Source organism: Mobula hypostoma, chromosome 9 (genome assembly GCF_963921235.1).
Source record: "Mobula hypostoma chromosome 9, sMobHyp1.1, whole genome shotgun sequence".
Classification (NCBI taxonomy): domain Eukaryota; kingdom Metazoa; phylum Chordata; class Chondrichthyes; order Myliobatiformes; family Myliobatidae; genus Mobula; species Mobula hypostoma.
In genome coordinates, this window is record NC_086105.1 from 144,890,407 (window position 1) to 144,911,057 (window position 20,651).

At 46.6% G+C, this 20,651-nt stretch overlaps 1 protein-coding gene across 1 annotated transcript in view; it reads right to left on the reverse strand.

Moving 5' to 3' along the window:
* LOC134352133 (extracellular serine/threonine protein kinase FAM20C-like) overlaps positions 1-20,651 on the reverse strand; it is a 120,626-nt gene that overhangs the window by 59,527 nt on the left and 40,448 nt on the right. The window contains exon 3 of the mRNA XM_063059360.1: positions 20,234-20,312. Coding sequence (XP_062915430.1) covers positions 20,234-20,312 — 79 coding nt within the window. The remainder of the gene's footprint in view (positions 1-20,233; positions 20,313-20,651) is intronic.

The window sequence follows — 20,651 nt, forward strand, 5'->3', positions numbered from 1 at the left end:
TCACAAGAATGAGCCCAGGAATGCAAAGCTTGATGAATGAGGAGTGTTTATTGGCTCTGGGCCTGTACCTGATATTCAGAAGAATAATGGGGAATTTCATGGAAACCTCATGGATGCTGAAGGGCCTGGATAGTGCAGACGTGGAGAAGATGTTTCCATTAGTCGGAGAGTCTAGGATCTGACGGCACAGCCTCAGAATGAAGGGATGTCCCTCTAGAATTGAGATGAGGAGGAATTCCTTTACCTAGAAGGTGGCGAATCTGTGGAATTCACTGCCACAGACTGCTGAGGAGTGTATTTAATGCAGAAATTAATAGATTATTGGGTGATAAAAGTATTAAGGGTTACAGTGAGAGGGCAGGAGAATGGGGGCAAAAAAAATGTCATGGTTCAGTTGTGGAGCATTTCAATGGCTTAATTCTGACCCTATATCTTATAGTCTTATGGAAATTGGGACTAGACATCTGGGTTTAATGGTCTCCTGTGGATACACTACTGGCATTTTTCATTTAAAGATGCGCATGGTTTTGCTCAAAAGGAAGACATAAACATTCAGCTCAGCCACTGTAAGTTTAGCAATTTGTGCACAGCTTCCCCAACCCACATGTCTTGGATCATCTGGGAGGGGAGAAAAAAAGATCGAATGCTTTATAGCAGAACGCAGAACTAAAAATACTGCTACTGTCCTAGAACAGCAGAACCAGGATCAGACCCAGCTCGCTGGCTCCAGATTTAGTTCAGACTGGCTGCATTATAGCCTAGTATGGAAACACCAATGCCCCGAATGGAAAATCCTACAAAAAGGAGTGTATATGGCCCAGTCTGGCACAGGGAAAGCCCTCCCCATAACTGAGCACATCTACATGGAGTGCTGTCACAGGAAAACGGTATCCATCAAGAGCGACTCCCACCACCTGGTCATGCTCTCTTCTCGTTGCTGCCATCAGGAAGGAGGTACGGGAGCCTCAGGACTCACACCACCAGGTTCAGGAACAGTTATTAATGCTCAACCAACAGGCTCTTGAACCAGAGGGGATAAATTCACTCAACTTCACTCACCCCAACAGTGAACTGTTTCCACAAACTATGGATTTCAAGGATCCTTCATCCCATGTTCTCGATATTTATTGCTAATTTATTCATTTATTATTACTTGTTACATTTTGTATTTGCACAGCTTGTTGTCTTTTGCACACTTGTTGCAGACATCCCACCCTGCAAAAACTCATTTCAGGGAGGTAGCACCTCAATTTGCGGGAGACTCCCAGAACTTCCAGGAGAGGTGGGATGTCTGCAATAGAGTAGCTCCTTAGCAGCTAGCCAGCTAGTTTAAATAACGTTAGCTATGCTAGTGAACGAATGACACCTGTTAAACTCACCTCAACATGTCTTTTACGTCCTAACCCACCATGGGCAATAGAAAAGTCACTGTTGCAAACAGTGCAGTGAGCAACACTGTCATTATTTTGACCCCTATTAGGCAGGGGTACACTTTAGTGTAGTCTGGGGTGACGTACATTTTATATTTTCTTTTTCTGGAACACTCTGCCATGGCACGCTCTCGTTCTCTCTCTCTCCCTCGTTCTCGCTTGCTTTCTCTCTCGTTCTCTCGCTCGCTCTCAAAAAAATTGATTTCCGTGATATTGTATATAATTTGTGGGCATCAGGGTGCCGCTATTAATATGCGGGGGACTCCCGGAACTTCCGGGAGAGGTGGGATGTCTGTTGTTGTATGCCCAGTTGCTGCAGTCGTTCATTGATTCTATTATGGTTATTAGATTTATTGAGTATGCCCGCAAGAAAATGAATCTTGGAGTTGTGTATGGTGACATATATGTAACTTCGATAATAAATTTACTTTGAACTTTTGAATATTGCACATTTTTCAAAAAGGAACCCAGTTCTAGATTCAGGCCCTCTGCTCTGGCTCCAGGTTTTGGTTCAGATTAGCTGCAGATCTATGGAATGGAATCTGGCTCCAAATACAGTTCCTGCAACCTGGCTCCACATTTTGGCTACAAACTGGCTGCTCACTTACAGAAAGAAACCCGGCTCCACATTCTGGTCTTGTATCCTGGCTTCACATTTTGGCTCAGACTGGCTGCACATTCAGAGAAAGGAATCCAGCTCCAGCTTCTGGCCGTGTATCCTGGCTCCACATTTTGGCTCAGACTGGCTGCACATTCAGAGAAAGGAATCCAGCTCCAGCTTCTGGCCGTGTATCCTGGCTCCATATTTTGGCTCAGACTAGCTGTTCATTTACAGAAAGGAACCTTGCTCCATATACAGGCTGAAGTTATATTATGCCAGCACAGGCACAAAGAGAGACCACTACAGACCAATAACTCAGTTACTTAACAACACCTACTAAATTGCTTAATGTGATGACTCTTTCGGGGGCCATTTTTACCGTGAGGATTAGGTTCGGGACACGGAGTGTATGGCTGACTATCTGGGCCTCACTGCTGTTCCTGGAGTATTAACAACTTGCCTGATTCACCTGACCCTGGGCGTCTGAAAACCTGCCTCTCATCTGCACCCGTGAACATTACCCTGTACAATCATGAGCCAGGGGATTCAAAAATCTGAAAGCACGGACCACCAAAGCTGGAGTAAATTTATTATCGAAGTACGAATATGTCACCGTGTACTACCTTGAGAATCAATTTATTGCAGGCATTTACAGGAAAATAAAGAAAAACAATAGAATTTATTAAATAAGTTACACAGAAATAAAGTCTGACCAACTACCAAAGTGGAAACATAGAAACATAGAAAATAGGTGCAGGAGTAGGCCATTCGGCCCTTCGAGCCTGCACCGCCATTCAGTATGATCATGGCTGATCATCCAACTCAGAACCCTGTACCTGCCTTCTCTCCATACCCCCTGATCCCTTTAGCCACAAGGGCCATATCTAACTCCCTCTGAAATATAGCCAATGAACTGGCCTCAACTGTTTCCTGTGGCAGAGAATTCCACAGATTCACCACTCTCTGTGTGAAGAAGTTTTTCCTCATCTCGGTCCTAAAAGGCTTCTCCTTTATCCTCAAACTGTGACCCCTCGTTCTGGATCACAGAAAAGAAGACATCTTTTGCAAATAAAAAGAATCATTAACATTGAGAACACCAGTTGTAGGGTCCTTGAAAGTGAGTCCATGGGTAATAGAATCAGTTCAGAGTTTAGGTGAGTGGTTATCAATGCTGGTTCAGGAGCCTGATGGTTGAGGGGTAGTAACAGTTTCTGGACCCGGTGGTGTGGGACCTAAGGTTCCTGTACCTCCTGCTCAACGACAGCAACGAGACGAGAACATAGTCAGGATGGTGGGGGTCCTTGAGGGTGGATGCTTCCTTCTCGTAGCACCACTCCTTGTAGATGAGCCCACGACACCAGACCCAAGAACAGTTTCTACCCCACTGATATAAGACGAGTGAACAGTCCCTAGTACAATAAGATGGGCTGTTGACTTCACAATTTACCCGTTGTGACCAGTGTCTGCCAGCACTGCATTTTCTCTGGAACTGTAACACTTTATTCTGCACTCTGCTCTGATTTTCCTTGCACCACCTTGTATGTACTGATGTGATGAAATGATTTGTTTGTATGACATGCCAAACGACGCTTTTCACAGCAAGTCAGTGCATGTGACGACAGAACACAAAACTTAGAACACAGCAGCCCTAAGGGCCCAATGTTGTGCCAACTTTTTAAACCTATTCCAAGATCAGTCTAACCCATCTCTCCCACAGAGCTCTCCATCTTTCCATCATCCATTCAAAGTGATTCAAAGTGTCACTGCTAATTTGTTCTGTACCCTATAATATGTAATTTATGCACTATCCTTTGTTTATTTATGCATAATTCATTTGTAGACTTTATTCTTACCTTCCCAAGTTACTGTGTGTTATGTGTACTTCTGTGCTTTACACCCTAGTCCAGAGAAACGTTGCCTTGTCTGGCGGTAGACATGTATGAAGTTAAATGACAATAAACTTAACTTGACTATCCATGTGCCTATCTAAGTGTCTCTTAAATGTCCCTAATGTATCTGCCTCTAGTGGGCACATGGCCAAGTGGTTAAGGCATTGGACTAGCGACCTGAAGGTCATGAGTTCCAGCCCCAGCTGAGGGAACGTGTTGTGTCCTTGAGCAAGGCACTTAATCACACATTGCTCTGCGACGACACCAGTGATAAGCTGTATGGGTCCTAATGCCCTTCCCTTGGACAACATTGGTGTTGTGGAGAGGGGAGACTTGCAGCATGGGCAACTGCCGGTCTTCCATACAACCTTGCCCAGGCCTGCGCCCTGGAGAGTGAAGACTTTCCAGGCGCAGATCCATGGTCTCGCATGGTCTTGCAAAACCTGCCTCTACCATGCACCCACCACTCTGTATGTAAAAAAATATCTCTGACATCCTTGCTATATTTTCCACCAATCACTTTAAAATTATGCCCCCCCTCACCAGCATTCACCATTTTCGTCCTGGCGAAAAAAGTCTCTGGCCATCCACTTAATCTATGCCTCTAATCATCTTATACACCTCCATCGAATCACTTCTCAGCGATAGTAAACCAATCCACCAGTTTGCCAGTGGGTACTCATGTCCTGAAGTGCTACTTGCATTATTAATCAGTAAACAAAAAGATCATGAAACAAACAGACGCTTCTGCCTAAGAAGTTGTGCCAAACTCATTAAGATAATGATGTCTAATTACCCTGATTCATTCTGTCTGCACATGATCCACCTTGCATTCTCTGCATATTCATATACTGTATCTGTCTAAGAGACTCTCAAACACCTATTGTATCTGTCCCTACCACCATTGAGGTCTAACTGATATGAAGCACAGTAATGTTATACTGTTTACTTTTTAACTAGTGTTGTAAATGGTGGTGGGGTAGAGATAAGTCGCTACCAAAGGAGGTGTAAGGTGCTCCTTCCCTCCACTAGTCTGTAGGTCATCCTTGGGCAAGGTGTAGCAAATGCTTAGCCCCCGAGTTGTGGTCATGTGAAGCCATGGGATCAGGTGGTGGATGGTTGTATGAGCAGCTGGTTCATATCATCAGTTTTGGTTATGCAACCACTGCTGCCATGCAGACAACCTCTGGAGTATTGATAATGGCTGGGGTCATGTGTCTTGTAAAGACACTGCCCAGAAGGCGACATTGGCAAACCACTTCTGAAGAAAAATTTGCCGAGGACAATCATGGACAAAGACCACGATCGCCTACGACTTGGCACATAATGATGATGTCATATGACATGGTGCATAATGATGATAATGATGTAAATTCACCTTATGCTAATGTAAATCTTCTGGAATACATTTCATTATTTGCTAAGTTATTTGTGGTAATATTATTTTAAGAGTTGTGTGAGAGTTATATGTATTGTGTTGTTCACCTTGGTCCAGAGGAACATTGTTTCATTTGGCTGTATATATGTATGCGGTTTAATGGCATTAAACCTGAACTAGTGCGATCATTTAAATCCGTGGTCCTCAACCTCCGGGCCATGGATCGATACATTGCCGCGAAGAAGCAGTGGTGCAGCGGTAGCCGGAATGCACCCAGCACATCTTTAAGAAAAAAGCCGAAATAAACAAGCTAATTAATTAGGTGCCGCCCGGCACGTAAATGTCGGCCTAGATCAGAGGCGATTGCTGATTGTATCACCCCTGATCTGGGCCGACATTTACGTGCTGGGTGGCACCTAATTAGCTTGTTTATTTCAGCTTTTTTCTTAAAGATGTGCTGGGTGCGTCCCGGCTACCGCTGTACCGCTGCATTCTTCGCGGCAATGTATCGGTCCGCAGCCCAGAGTTGGGGACCACTGATTTAAGTTGAGTATGATGGGATTCCCCTTAAGGGACCATGCCTGTGTGTGACTCTGTTTAACGTGGGGAGACTGATGCGCAGGCGGATTGTCCTTGACAGATCGGGGTCAGGATCCAGAGGCTTGGAGTGCAAGATAACTGGGGCCCCTTCCTTAATGCAGCCTTCCTCCTCCTTCACTGCTGTTGTGATGTGTCATCATCTTCCACCAGCCCCACCGTTGAGGTCTTGCTTGGATCGATCTTTGTCTGGAACTTCCCCCTTGACCTTCTCACCATGGGTGACCCATTCCAGGAACTTAAGTGCCAGATGGCTAAACTCCAGTCCTCATCACTCTTGGGATCTCAGGAGCTCGCAAGCCCCTCCATCAGAACAAGGTGATGATGCTAGGGGAACACCATAGAAATTTATGGTGCGGAAGGGCATTCAGCCAATCCTGTTCATGGCAGCCTAAGACTTGCCTCCTAGGATCACCCTGTTTCCCATCTCTCGGTCTGCGGTCTTGCTGATCAAGGCTCTTCCAACTAGTGCGTGGTCTGGTTCCTTTTCAAATCAGGCCCCAACCATTGGTGGGTGAGCCCAGTCCTTTCTCAACAGAGTCCTTGAAAGTGAGATTGTAGATTGTGGAATCAGTTTAGTACTGCCGTGAGTGACGTTATCACACTGGTTCAGGACCTGATGGTTGTAGGGTAATAGCAGTTACTGAACCTGGTGCTGGGGGCCCAAGTGTACCTCCTTCCCCAGTGAGAAGAGCCTATTTTTACATAATTATTTCAAAAGAAAACCAGTCTTCAAAGAAAAACTGTGCACTTATAACCTCCCTGTAATAATCAAATAGATTGAATGCCTTTAAGGACTCAGGACTGCCAGTTCACAGTGGGATGCCATGTAAGAGATTTGATATGGAAACTGACAAGGCAAATCTTTTCGGTGGCACTTTATCAAACAATGTAATATCCACTGGTACTTTAAGGCCTTTGGAAGGAGGCTATTCTGATTGTGCAGCATTGCAATTGTACAGAAGAAGACAACACTAGCACCTTGCCTTATAACTTTTTCTCCTTGTTCGAGTCTCTCCTACTGAAAACTAGGTGATAAATTAGGTCTGTGAACCTTGTCTAAGCCTCTCCAAGTTTTACAAATCACTCATCAGCTTCATTCATTCATAGAAAACAACTCCACCCTAGATAATATCTCCTCGTCATTATTATTCTCCAACCCAAGCAACTTTCTTGAAGATCTCTGCACCCTTACTCACGCCATCACATCCTTCTTGTTAGGGCCTTGAACAACGGGTCAAGTTGTCATTCCAAAGAATGGCGCCAAGCTACTGGAAGAGCTGGAGGGCAGTGAATCAGCATGATTTAAGGAGATGTGATAAGTCACCAAATACTCTAGCAAATTTCTACACATGTAGCGTGCAGAGTATTCCTACTTGCTGTATCAGCACCTTTTAAGGAGTGTCCAATACACAGGATCGAAAGAGCTTGCAGTGAGTTGTCGACTTAGCCATCTCCACCACCATCGAGGACATCTTCAAAAGGCCTTGCCTCAGGAAGGCGGCAAGCCGGATGGGTATTAAGGAGGGCAAGTTCTGGACCGTGAAGGTTCATAATGATGGAGGCTGCCCTCTTGAGGCACCGCCCGTTGAAGATAAACTCAGTTGTGCCCAGTTGGCTGAGGGTATAACTCTCGGCAGCTTTTGCAGATCCTGTGCAGTGGCATCACCATACCAGATAGGAGACTACAGTTCACTTGCAACTTCATCTGCAGCCTTCCAAAGAAAACGGGATAATCGGGTTACGGAAGAGGATATGATTCACAAGGGGATGGCATAGGCTCAATGGGCTGAACAGCCTTCGGCACAGCTGCAATTCTATACCACTAAAAGTCAGCTTGAATACTGTCAAATGCTAGTTCAAGCATCTTAGAGTTAATCTTTTGAGGTGCTATTTGAGATGTTTTGGCTTGGTGCCACCCCAACCCTAGGGCACTTTGCTTACAATGCAATCTTTTCTCTCCGAGATTTCTACTTCGCAGTAACACACTGGCGTTACACTGAGGGCCTGTGATATAATTCCAGCATCGCACTGTTCACCGGCTGCACTTTCAGAGGGGCAGAGTTTGGGCAGGGGATAGGAAACCGCTCCAGTATCTCTTCCCATTGGTTGCCTGGCGAGAAGGTGACATCATTATTGTCAAAAAGGATACAGTGCTTTCCTAGCAAATATGACGAATAAACTCTTCTCGTGCTTCTAGCCAGGGACAGGTATCAATTTTAACTGACATTTCAATGACAAACTGTGCCACTTTAATCAGGGCTGATGCCTGGGTATGGCTAGCCCGGTTGTATTTGTACTCCGCAGTCCATCCCTCCTGATTGGTTAGGATCCTGAAGAGGTACTGGATGAATGCCATCCACAAGTCAGTAAGGAAGCTCAGATCACAGCTTATGTGGGTCCAAGATGACCTGGTCCTCAGGTCAGCTGACATTTACAAGATTCCCCGTGAACGTGGAGCAGCGTGGACGGGACGCAAGATTTAAACCCACATCAAGGAGCCCAGGAGATGTATCCGTTTGGGTTACCCGAAGAAATCAGCAGTAGCAGAATATTGTATTTGCAATGGCTGTAGGACTGATTTCGCCAGAACAAAACTAGTGTGCCGCACCAGTGGCTTTTTGGGACTGACTGGTGAAGGAAGCCATTGAAATAAAACCAGAGGAAAAGGACTGTAACAAAGACGAAGGTCTCGCTCTAAGTAAGAACCGGAATTCAACTGTAAACAAGGTTGGAGAGCGGAAACCTGATTGAATGAGGACTCACCAATCAAGAGGGGTGGATGATGGGGGGGACGAATACTTCCAGATTAGATATGCCCAGGCATTAGCCCTGATGAGGATGTCAGAGTTCATCATTGAAATGTCGGTTAAGGTCGATATCTGTACCTGTTTGGAAGCACGAGAAGAATTTATTCATCACAACTGTCCTCTGCTATCTCCACTCTGTGCACTGTCAATATCATAAGACCATAAGGCAGGAGCAGAATTAGGCCATTCGGCCCACCAAGTCTGCTCCACCATTCTATCAGAGCTGATTTATTATCCCTCTCAACCCCACTCTCCTGCTTTCTCCCCGTAATCTTTGATGTCCCGACTTAATCAACAGTCTGTCAAGCTCCGTTTGAAATATACTTAATGAATTGGCTTCCACAGCCACCTGTGGCAAAGAATTCCACAGATTCACTATCCCCCAGCTACAGGAATTCCTCATCACCAAAGGAACGTCCTTCTACTCTGAGGTCGTGCCCCCTGGTACTAGACTCTCCCACTATAGGAAACATCCTCTGCACATCCACACTGTCTAGGCCTTCCAATATTCAATAGGTTTCAATGAAATCCACACCTCCATTCTTCTAAACTCTAGCAAGTGCACACCTAGAGCCATCAGATGTTCCTCATACAGTACTGTGGAGATATAATTACCTAGGGTAGCTAAGACGTGTGCACAGTAAAGTAGATAGGAGAGAGAGTTTGTAAATCAGGCGGGAGGAACAGATATTCTGAATTGCGAGTGCGGAACGTGGGTGGGATGGGTGCCAGGGTAGGAGTGCCAGGGGTGGGGGTGATGTGGGTGCAGACACACCCAGCCCTGAGACACTAGACTAGGTCAATTGATTCCAAACAATTGGTTTATTGATCATTACAGACTGACTCTCTGGGCACTTCCTTCTTCCTCCCCTTTTCCCAACCATGATTCCCCTCTCCCTACCCCCTTCCACAACAGAGACCCATATCAGAATCAGGTTTATCATCACTCACACATATCATGAAATTTGATTTTTTACTGCGGCAGCAGGAATACAGTGCAATACATACAATTATTACAACACTGTGCAAAAGTCTTCGGCATCCTAACTATACATACGTGCTGAGGACCCTTGCACAGTACTGTATGTTAACCTTTTCATTTCCAGGATCATTTTCCTGAACCTCCTCTGGACACGAGAGGCCCAAGATTGCTCACAGTACTCCAGGTGTGGTCTGACCAATGCCTTGTAAAGCCTAGACCCTTGGGATCTAGAGATACAGAGTCATACAACATGTTAAGTACCAAGATGCCCACCTACGCTAATCCCAATCGCCCACATATGGCTCATAACTGTCTGAAACTTTTCAATCCATGTACTCACCCTACTGACTTTTAAAAGTTGTTATGGTACCTGCCTCAGGCATTTCCTCATTCCTCATACACAACACCCTCTGAGTGTGAGAAGGTCATCCCTCATGTTTTTTCTGCTGAGCACTGTGGGCAGGCTACGATGATGCCAGATTGTGCGGCGACACCCGTGGGCTTCCCCCAGCACACCCCTCGGGTGCTTTGGTTGTTAATGCAAACAGTTCGTTTCACTGTGCGTATTAGCCTCTTCATTTGGTCCCTCCTGTACCTAATAAAGTGGCCACTGAGTCAGACATCCCACCTCTCCCGGAAGTTCCGGGAGTCTCCTGCATATTAATAGTGGCTCCCTGATGCCCGCAAATTATACACAATATCACGGAAATCAATTTTTTTGAGAGCGAGAGAACGAGAGAGAGAAAGCAAGAGAGAGCACAAGAGCAACCACGAGAGAGAGAACGAGTGCAAGCAAGAGAGAGCGCGCGAGCCAGAGAGAGAGCGCGAGCGCGAGAGCAAACAAGCGAGAGCGTGCAAGCGAGACAGAAAGCGAGCGAGAGCATGAGAGAGAGAGAGAGAGAGAGAGAGAGAGAGAGAGCACGCCATGGCAGAGTTTTTCAAAAAAAGAAAATATAAAACGTACGTCACCCCAGACTACACTAAAGTGTATCCCTGCCTAATAGGGGTCAAAAACAATGACAGTGTTGCTCGCTGCACTGTTTGCAACAGTGACTTTTCTATTGCCCATGGTGGGTTAAGACTGCAAAAGACATGTTGAGGTGAGTTTAACAGGTGTCATTCATTCATTAGCAGAGCTAACGTTATTTAAACTAGCTGGCTAGCTGCTCAGGAGCTACTCTATTGCAGACATCCCACCTCTCCTGGAAGTTCCGGGAGTCTCCCGCAAATTGATGGTGCTACCTGCCTGAAATGAGTTTTTGCAGGGTGGGATGTCTGCTGAGTGTGTGTTCATGGTCTTCTGCTGCTGTATCCCATCCACTTCAAGTTTCGACATGTGCGTTCAGAGATGCTCTTGACTTCTGCACACCACTGTTGTAACGTGAAGTTATTTGAGTTACTGTCGCCTCCTTGTCAGCCTGAACCAGTCTGGCCGTTCTCCTCTGACCTCTCTCATTAACAAGATATTTTTGCTGCTCACTGGATGTTTTTATTTTCGTTTTCACACCATTCTCTGTAAACTCTAGTGACCGTTGTGTGTGAAAATCCCAGGAGATCAGCAGTTTCTGAGAACCTCAGACCCCACCCCCCATATCTGGCATCAATAATCATTCCACGGTCAAAGTCACTTCGATCACATTCCTTCCCCATTCTAATGTTTGGTCTGAACAACAACTGAACTTCATGACCGTGTTTGCATTAAGTTACTACCACATGACTGGCTGATTTGATATTAGCACTGCAGGCATACAGGTGTACCTAACAAAGTGGCCACTAAGTGGATATGTACTTTGATAATAAATTTGACTCTGATAGAGTCATATAATGTGAAAACTGTTAACAGTGTGAATCATGGAGCACCGTAAAAAAAAGAATTTTAACAAAGACGAAGGTCTCGCTCGAAGTAAGAACTAGAATTCGATTGTAAACAAGGTGGAAGAGCAGAAACCTGATTGGATGAGGACTAACCAATCAGGAAGGGCAGACTACAGGGGTAGAAATTCCATCAGACTAGACATGCCCGGGCATCATCCCTGATGAAGATTCGTCATTGAAATGTCGGTTATAATCGATACTTGTACCAGGCTGGAAGCCCGTGAAGAGGTTATTTGTCATGTAAGCCTGGAATGTATTCAGAGAGCAGAGCTTAGTTTTGGAGGGTGGAACCTAGTCAAGATGGTGCCAAATGGCGACACCTTTGTTTGCATCTTCGGAAACAGTTCTATTTCCATCTTTAATATCTCTATTTTTCCCTTTCAGGGTTCTTTTGAAGACTCTGACCTGGAGTTACACGCTGACTACGGTTCTTTGTGGGAATGGGACCCGCTCTCGGGGTTTCACAACTGGCCGTTATCCAACATGCCAAGGGCACGGCCTAACAGTTTGGCTCACCTTTGGAAGCCTAGGATCTCTGGGCTCTGGAGATGGGCGGATCGAAGGTCAGTGTCCCGACAGACTGGCGTTTCGTGGGAGCCGGAAGATCTTTGGCTGCGTGCCCAGAGACCTGAGATCTTTGGGCACACTCAGAAAAAGCGATGCGACGGACTTTTAACATCATAAACCAGCGAGTTGTTTGTTAAGTCTCCCCTCTCGGTGTGAAACAGAGACACCTCTTTCTCCCTTATTAGGGAGAGAGAGAGAGCCTGTGGTGTGTTGAATTACCAGGTGAACAAGTAGTCTTTGGGGTAGGGCAAGTCTGTGTCTTTGCTGTTGTTCTTGCTGCACGCTTGAGTGCTCGGTGGTGGGTGCGGATGATTTTTTTTTGCCGGTGGGGTGAGGGGGAATCATTGCTTGCTGCCGCTTACACATGGGAGGGAGGGGAGCTGGGGGGGACTTTCGGGTTCTAACATCTAACTGTCATTCATTCTTTGGGGCACTCCTCTGTTTTCATGGATGGTTGCAAAGAAAAAGCATTTCAGGATATATACTGTATACATTTCTCTAACATTAAATGTACCTTTGAAACCTTTGAAAGCACTAGATCCCTTTTCACTATAATACTGTAAGGATGTGTTGCTGTAATCACGGAATAACGTTCCTTCGGATAAAGGAAAGTGTCGGTGAAGTGTTAGGAGAAAGTCGGGGAGAATGCGCGGAGAATAGGACAGTGTAGGATTGGTTTGGTTTGGTTAGCTTTATTATTGTCACATGTACTGAGATACAATGAAAAGCTTGTCTTGCATATTGTTCATCCAGATCAGATCATTGCATGGTGCACTGAGGTACAACAAGGCAGAACAATAACAATGCAGAATAAAGTGTAACAGCTCCAAAGATGAATGGAAATGGATGGCTGATGGTCAGGTCGGACTCGATGGGCCAACGGCCTGTTTCTGTGTTGGACCTCTCTCTGCACTCCCCCAATCTCTCCCTCCCCTTCGCTCCTCCACGCAGTGCCAGTACCAGGTAGGATATCTTTCTCTAATCTGCACCACCAGCAGTCGATAAGCCAAGGCCGGACGGGAGCCAAGACAGGAGAGGGAGAGCAAACAGGGAGCAGGGAGCGAGGAAGCAAAGAAAACAAAGACGCGAAGGTTAAAGTGACCACCGGCCTGCGCCATGGCGCAAATATGCTGACGTTGTATCATCGGAAATTTACGCGTTGGGTCACTTTAGCTGATACACTCTGACGATGTATATGCTTCTCACAAACGAATGATTAATTTATTCATCACCTTCTCTAACTTCTGATCATTTCACCCCCCCTTCCCCTTCCCTCTTTTTCCATTCCCAGTCTGACTCCCCTCCCACCCCTTCTCTTCACCTCACCTGCCCGTCTGAGGCCCCTCCTCCTTTCTTTTCCCCCATGGTCCGCTCTCCTCACCTATCAGATTCCTTCTTCTTCAGCCCTTAAACCTCTTCCACCTATCACCTCCCAGCTTCTCACATCACCTCCTCCTCCACCCTCCAACCTTCCCTCTCACCTGGCTTCACCTGCCAGCTTGTGCACTTTCCCCGCCCCCTACCTCCTTATTCTGGACCCCTCCCCCTTCCTTTCCAGTCTAGAAGCTTCTACCGTTGACTCCTCTCATAGATGCTGCCTGACTTGCTGCGTTCCTCCAGCATTTTGTGCTTGCTTATAGCATTTGTAGAATCTCTTGTATTTATGATTCGTGCCTCTACAGTTCACAGGACATCCACTCCGGAAGCGGTGTGAAGCCCCTCACTGTCTCACCGCAGGGTCTGCAGTATTTCAAAGCTCAGCCTGTAAATGGGGCACAGCAAGTGTCCGCAGACAGTGGGTCACCCCTTTGCAGATGGCCGTCCTTTACCGCTAGTGTCAGGGATCACCGAGACGTAACAATAGCCCAGTTCTTTGTCTGAGCACAGAAGCTGTCAGTTCTGCTACGTTCTCTCTCCAAGCAACTGCTGTGTTCTGCATTTCATTTTCTTTTTTCTCCTCCCTCTCCCTCCTCCCCCTCCCCCTCCCCCCCCCAATTGTGTCACCTGGACCCTCGGTCTCCACCCTCTCATAGACAAGCTTCTCTACCCTTCCTCACATCCTAAAGACACCTGTCTCCTCACGTTTCCAGTCGGAGTCACTCACAGCACGGAAACAGACCCACTGCACCCAGTGGCCTGACGAAGCATCATCCATCTGAAACGTTAAATCCGTTTCGACCTCCACTGTTCCCCCTAAGCTGCGCGGGCACACGGCCACGCAGTAACTGAAATGTTCCCGCGCACGTAGCCTTTGTGACCGCCCGGCTGGAATTTTATTTAATATAATACTTTATTAAAGAGCTGTGCGGTTTTCAGACTGCTCAGAGCAGCTGTAGGGAAAAATTAGAGGGAACGTTGGTGCTGCCTAACCTGATGAGTGTTTCAGCATTTTCTAGATTCTCGAAGACTTCTCTTTGTGATCTGGAGATCTTTAAGAAGAGGTGCCTCAAGAAAGTGGTATCAATCCCCAAAGGACTCTCAACAACCAGGTCATGCCCTCTTCTCATTACCACCTTCAGGGAGGAACACAGCAGCCTGAAGATCCACACGTACTCATTCAGGGACAGCTCATCCCCACACCACACCACAATACATGGAATCTGCATTGGCCACCAATAGACAATCTCCTAAAAGTCCATCACACCCGACCAGACTGATCACACTATCCTCTCCCCCTCTGCCATCAAATTCCTGAACGGCCTATCAACACTACCACATTTTTCCTTTTGTTTTACACTATTTATTTGTGTAGTTTATCGTAATTTTGTACTTTTATATTGTACAGCTGCCACAAAATAACAAATTTCATGCCATACAGTGGACGTCAGTGATAACTAATCTGATGCTGAACGAAACATTCATGCTGGCACAATATAACTTGCCAACTTTTATACTCAATGCGCAAGCTTGCCGTGTGCCTCCTTTACCACACGATCAATGTTTGTTGACAGCTCTGCACGGGGCCAGCAACCCCATCCTGCAAAAGCCCAGAATGATAGAAGCTTCAAAGACCTCGTCCATGGTAGAGGGAGGATCTTCGCCTGGGGCATGGGCGACACCTTCAAAGATTCAAAGTGCATTTATTATCAAAGTATGTATGTAGTGTACAACCCTGAGACTTGTCTTCCCTCAGATAACCATGAAACCTGTTCAAAGAAAAACATCAAACCCCCAGCGCACAAAAAACAAATCGTGCAAATGCTAAAAAAAACGAGCAAAAAACACATTATAAAACAACAAGACCATAAAGTCATCGACAGAGTCCAGGCATATTCGGTTCAGTGCAATCTAAAGCTATGTAGTTCATTGTCTGCAGGCTGTAAAGCCATTCTGGCCCGATCAAAATCGCACAAAATAGCAACAAAGAAAAGGAGCGACTGGAAATCAGAAACGCGTCATTCCGTGAAGTACAGAGTCCAATCCACAAACAGCGTCGATTAAACCTTGCCCAAGACCCAGACCTCCGGCACCATCCTCCAGCAGCATCCAGCGAGAGGAAAAGTGTGGTAAACCATGTATATATGTTGTAACTCGGTTACCTGTCTGGACACACACCTCTGCTGACTGCCCCTGTGGCTCCTCCCACAGAGTCCTGTATAAAGGTGTTCACCTTGCCCCTCCCCCTCAGTCCGGGGGCAGACACTCACTGCAGAGGTCGTATTGTACAGCGAATAAAAGCCTTTCAGTATTTTACCAAACCTCAGTCTTTTGGAGTAGTTGAAGGTGCTTCAGAAAGAGAGAGAGAGAGAGAGAGAGAGAGGGAGAGAGACCACTCATGTGCAGGGAACTTCCTCTGGGAACAGCGGGCAAGTAGGAGAGAGACCGTCACGTGCAGACCCCTTCCTCCAGGATCAGCAAGTGAGAGGGAGAGAGGGAGAGAGAGGGAGGGAGAGAGAGAGAGAGAGAGAGAGAGAGAGAGAGAGAAACTGGACACACGCAGGTAGATGATGCTGAACAACCACCTGCCTTCCGCTTTCATCCTCGTTGATTTCAATCTTCCTCGACGGGTCAGTCGGCAAGAAATGGAGTCGATCATGGGCTCACGCTCCATCTCCAGGCTCCTGAGCCTCGTGAACTTGAAAGACTGGCCCGGGACAGAGGACTCTGGTGAGCTGCCGCCAACAGCCAATGCCCGGTAGGGGCGATGGGCTTATGTGTGTTGCTCTGGCCAGGGAGCCTTGCACACCAAAGTTAGTTGCCGGGACTTGAGAAACTGAGTTACAGAGAAAGGTTGAATAGGTTAGCTGGAGCGTAGGAGAATGAGGGGAGATTTGATAGAGGTATATAAAATTATGATGGGTATAGATAGAGTGAATGCAAGCAGGCTTTTTCCACTGAGGCTAGGGGAGAAAAAAACCAGAGGACATGGGTTAAGGGTGAAGGGGGAAAAGTTTAAAGGGAACATTAGAGGGTGCTTCTTCACACAGAGAGTGGTGGGAGTGTGGAATGAGCTGCCAGATGAAGTGGTAAATGCATGCTCACTTTTAACATTTAAGAATAAATTGGACAGATACATGGATGGGAGGTGTATGGAGGGATATGGTCCAGGTGCAGGTCAGTGGGACTGGGCAGAAAAATGGTTCGGCACAGCCAAAAAGGGCCAAAAGGCCTGTTTCTGTGCTGTAATGTTCTATGGTTAGAAGTTGCAGACAGTAATTATTCACTGCATAGTCAAAGATTTTGCTCACACCCACCCCAGGTATTTTTTTCTTAAAATTTTAAATCTTTTCCCCAATGGTTCTTGGACCATCTGCTGATGGAAACAGCGCTTATAAGACCATAAGATATAGGAGCAGAATTAGGCCATTCAGCCCATCGAGTCTGCTCCGCCATTCCATCATGGCTTATCCTGATCTCACTCAATCCCATACACCTACGTAGGAGAGGCAACAGACAGCAGATGTGGGAACCTGGAGCAAGAAACTTCTGGATATCTCCCTGCGTCATGCATGAAACTTCTGAATACCTGAACCATGGGTAATTTTTCTCCTCCCCCACAGATGCTGCTCGACCCACTGTGTTCCTCCCATCCCGCAGATTGCTTGACGCTCCGAATCCTAATTTAGTCTCACCTCAGTAGCGTAGCAGTTAGCGTGACACTGTTTCAGCTTGGAGCACTGGGGTTCAGAGTTCAAATAAGGAGTCCATTTGTTGTCCCTGTAATTGCATGGGTTTCCTCTGGGTGCTCCTGTTTCTTCCCACATTTCAAAGATGTACTGGTCAGGAGGCTAATAGGTCGTTGTAAATTGTCCTGTGATTTGGCTACAGGTAAATAGGTGGGTTGTTGGGTAGTGTGGTTCGTGGTTCCATGCTGTACCTCTAAATAAATATTCTTTAGATGAGAATCAAAAGAACTTAGGGAGCTTTAATAATCACACGTACATCGAAACATATTGTGAAATGTGTCAATTGCGTCAAACCAAATCATCGAGGATTGTACTCGGGGCAGACTGCAAGTGTTGTCAAGCTTTAGGCGTCACAGAGCATGCTCACAACTCACTAATCTTAACCGTATGTCTTCAGACTGTGGGAGGAAACCAGAGCACCTGGAGGAAACCCATGTGGTCACGGGGAGAACGTACAAACTCCTGACAGACAGTGGTAGGAATCGAACCCAGATCAATGGTCGCTGGCGCTGTAAAGTGATTGCACTGCCGTGCCTCCCCTCATCAACTGGCAGCATCCCCTCATTCCCATTAACTCTCTCCCCAGGTGTTATCAACACTTACACACCAGGGGCAAACACAAGAGATCCTGCAGATGATGGAAACACACACAAAATACTGAAGGAACTCGGCAGGTCACGCAGCAATTATGGAAATGTGACTACAACATGACTACAACAACACAACACACAATGAAACAAACAGCAGTGACAACAACAGACCAGAACAACACACAAAGTGCTGGAGGAACTCAGAAGGTCAGGCAGCATCTAAGGAAACGAATAAACAGTCGACGTTTCAGGCTAACACCCTTCATCAGGACTGGAAGGGAAGCGGGAAGAAGCCAGAATGAGATGGTGGGAGGGGAGTAGTACAAGCTGGCAGATGAAAAGTGAGGGGAAAGACAGGTGGGTGGGTGGAGGAGGTGGGATAAAGAGAGAAGCTGGGAGGAGATAGGTGGAGAAGGTAAAAGGGCTGAAGAAGAATGAATCTGATAGGAGAGGAGTGTGGACCATGGGAGAAAGGGATGGAGGAGAGGCACCAGCGGGAGGTGATAGGCAGGTGAGGAAAAGAGGAGAGGTACAAGGGGAGGCCAAGAGGAGAATGAAAGAAGAGGGAAGGGGAGGAAGAAAAGCTGCTGAGAGTTAGAAAAATTGATTCAAGCAGCCAATTAACTGACCAATTTGCAGGTCTTTGGGATGTGGAATGGAACTGGAGCACTTAGAAGAAACCCACATGGTCACAGGGAGAACATGCAGACTCCACACAGACAGCCCCAGAGATCAGGATTGAATCCGGGTGTCTGAAGTTCTGAGGCAGAACCCTGCCAGCTACATTGCTCTGTAATTTTCTCACCCAGATGCAAGGCACTATACAAATGCAGGCTTGTTGCAAGAACACTGTGCAAACAACTTGGAACACAAGGAAAGCGAGAGTATTGGCTGGTGAACTGAATGGAAGAGTAATTGGAAGTAACATCAAGGGAGCTCAGTTATTGATAAGAGAGTCAGTGGTGACGCGGTTGGAAGCAGCAGCTTCAATGGGGACAACCAATGGTGTTATTATCTTTCTTAAATGTACTTTTTATGATAACAAGACCCTGCTTGAGATTGAGAACTTAAACTACTGCAGATCTATCCCATCAATGAGCTGCTTATTGGCGGAGAAACTGATGGAACTGGACTCAGTGCAGATCGTGCTGCTGCCCCTGTGTCAGAAACTCGGAGCTGGAACGTGAAGCTAGTGTGCCCCCTAACAGTGAGTCATTGTCTTGGTTGCTTTTCTTGTGATCGCAGGACTCTGCTGGACGTTGTTAGTGTGGAATGCTGCAAGTTCAATTCACTGATTTGGTGGTGAACGGTGGGAGCAGATGTGGGGGGGGGGGGAGCTGTGTGGCCGTGGTTGTGGCAAAGACTGGGTCTCAAACTGTGGTGTCACCCGTTTGCAGCCGCTTGGCTGGTCGGGGGAGGGGGGGGGTTCATCAGGGTCAGGTGCTCCACTGGAGTGCCAGAGGCAGTATGGCACAGCATACACGTTGGATTTGGTGCTGCTCGGCTGAAGACAAGATATATTATGCTTCCCAGTGGCCACACATTTTAATTCCACGTCCCATTCCCATTCTGATATGTCTATCCACGGCCTCCTCTACTGTAAAGATGAAGCCACACTCAGGTTGGAGGAACAACACCTTATATTCCGTCTGGGTAGCCTCCAACCTGATGGCATGAACATTGACTTCTCAAACTTCTGCTAATGCCCCACCTCCCCCTCGTACACCATCCGTTATTTATACACACACATTCTTTTTCTCTCTCTCCTTTTTCTCCCTCTGTCTCTCTCACTATACCCCTTGCCCATCCTCTGAGTTTTCCCCCCCTCCCGCTTTTCTTTTTTCCCTGGGCCTCCTGTCCCATGATCCTCTCACATCCCTTTTGCCAATCACCTGTCCAGCTCTTGGCTCCATCCCTCCCCCTCCTGTCTTCTCTTATCATTCTGGATCTCCCCCTCACCCCCCCACTTTCAAATCTCTTACTAGCTCTTCTTTCAGTTAGTCCTGACGAAGGGTCTCGGCCCGAAACGTTGACTGTACCTCTTCCTAGAGATGCTGCCTGGCCTGCTGTGTTCACCAGCAACTTTGATGTGTGTTGCATATATTATGTTTCACTGCAGACTACTGCAACATTCATGGATTCAGGGACTTGGACTATTTTTTTTGTGTGCCTGTATTTTACCACTGTCTTATACGTGCTATGTGTGCCTTGTGCAGTGAATGACTGTTGGTACTGTGTTTTGTACCTTGGTCCCAGAGAAATGCTGTTTCATTTGGCTATATTCATAGGTGTTCATGTATGGTTGAACGACAATTAATCTTGAACTTGATATGCATTTGATGACCATTACATTTGGTGGACAAATAGAAAACAATGAAATGTACTCACTTCATTGGTTTGAAGAGAGCCTGTCCGTAGTTTTGGAAAGTCATGATAAGTTTCAGCTGTGTGCCTCCAGACTTCATGGCTGTAAGGGGCAAAAAAAAATGTGAGAGTTCCTAAAATGCATGAAGAGTAAACTGCTATCCAGCAAGCTGAGGTTGGAAGAAAGGGAATTGCAATTCCATAGTGCCATTCACATCCCTTCCAGAACTTCCTTAAATACAACAGAGTATAGAATCACTAATGGAATGGAAGAGTGGTAGGTATGGCACAGTCCATCACAGGTAAAGCCTTCTCCAACACTGAGCACATCTACATGAAACACAGATGCAATATCCACCATCAAGGACTCCCACCATCCAGGCTATGCTCTCTTCTCCCTGCTGACATCAGGAAGGAGGTACAGAAGCCTTAGGTCCCACAC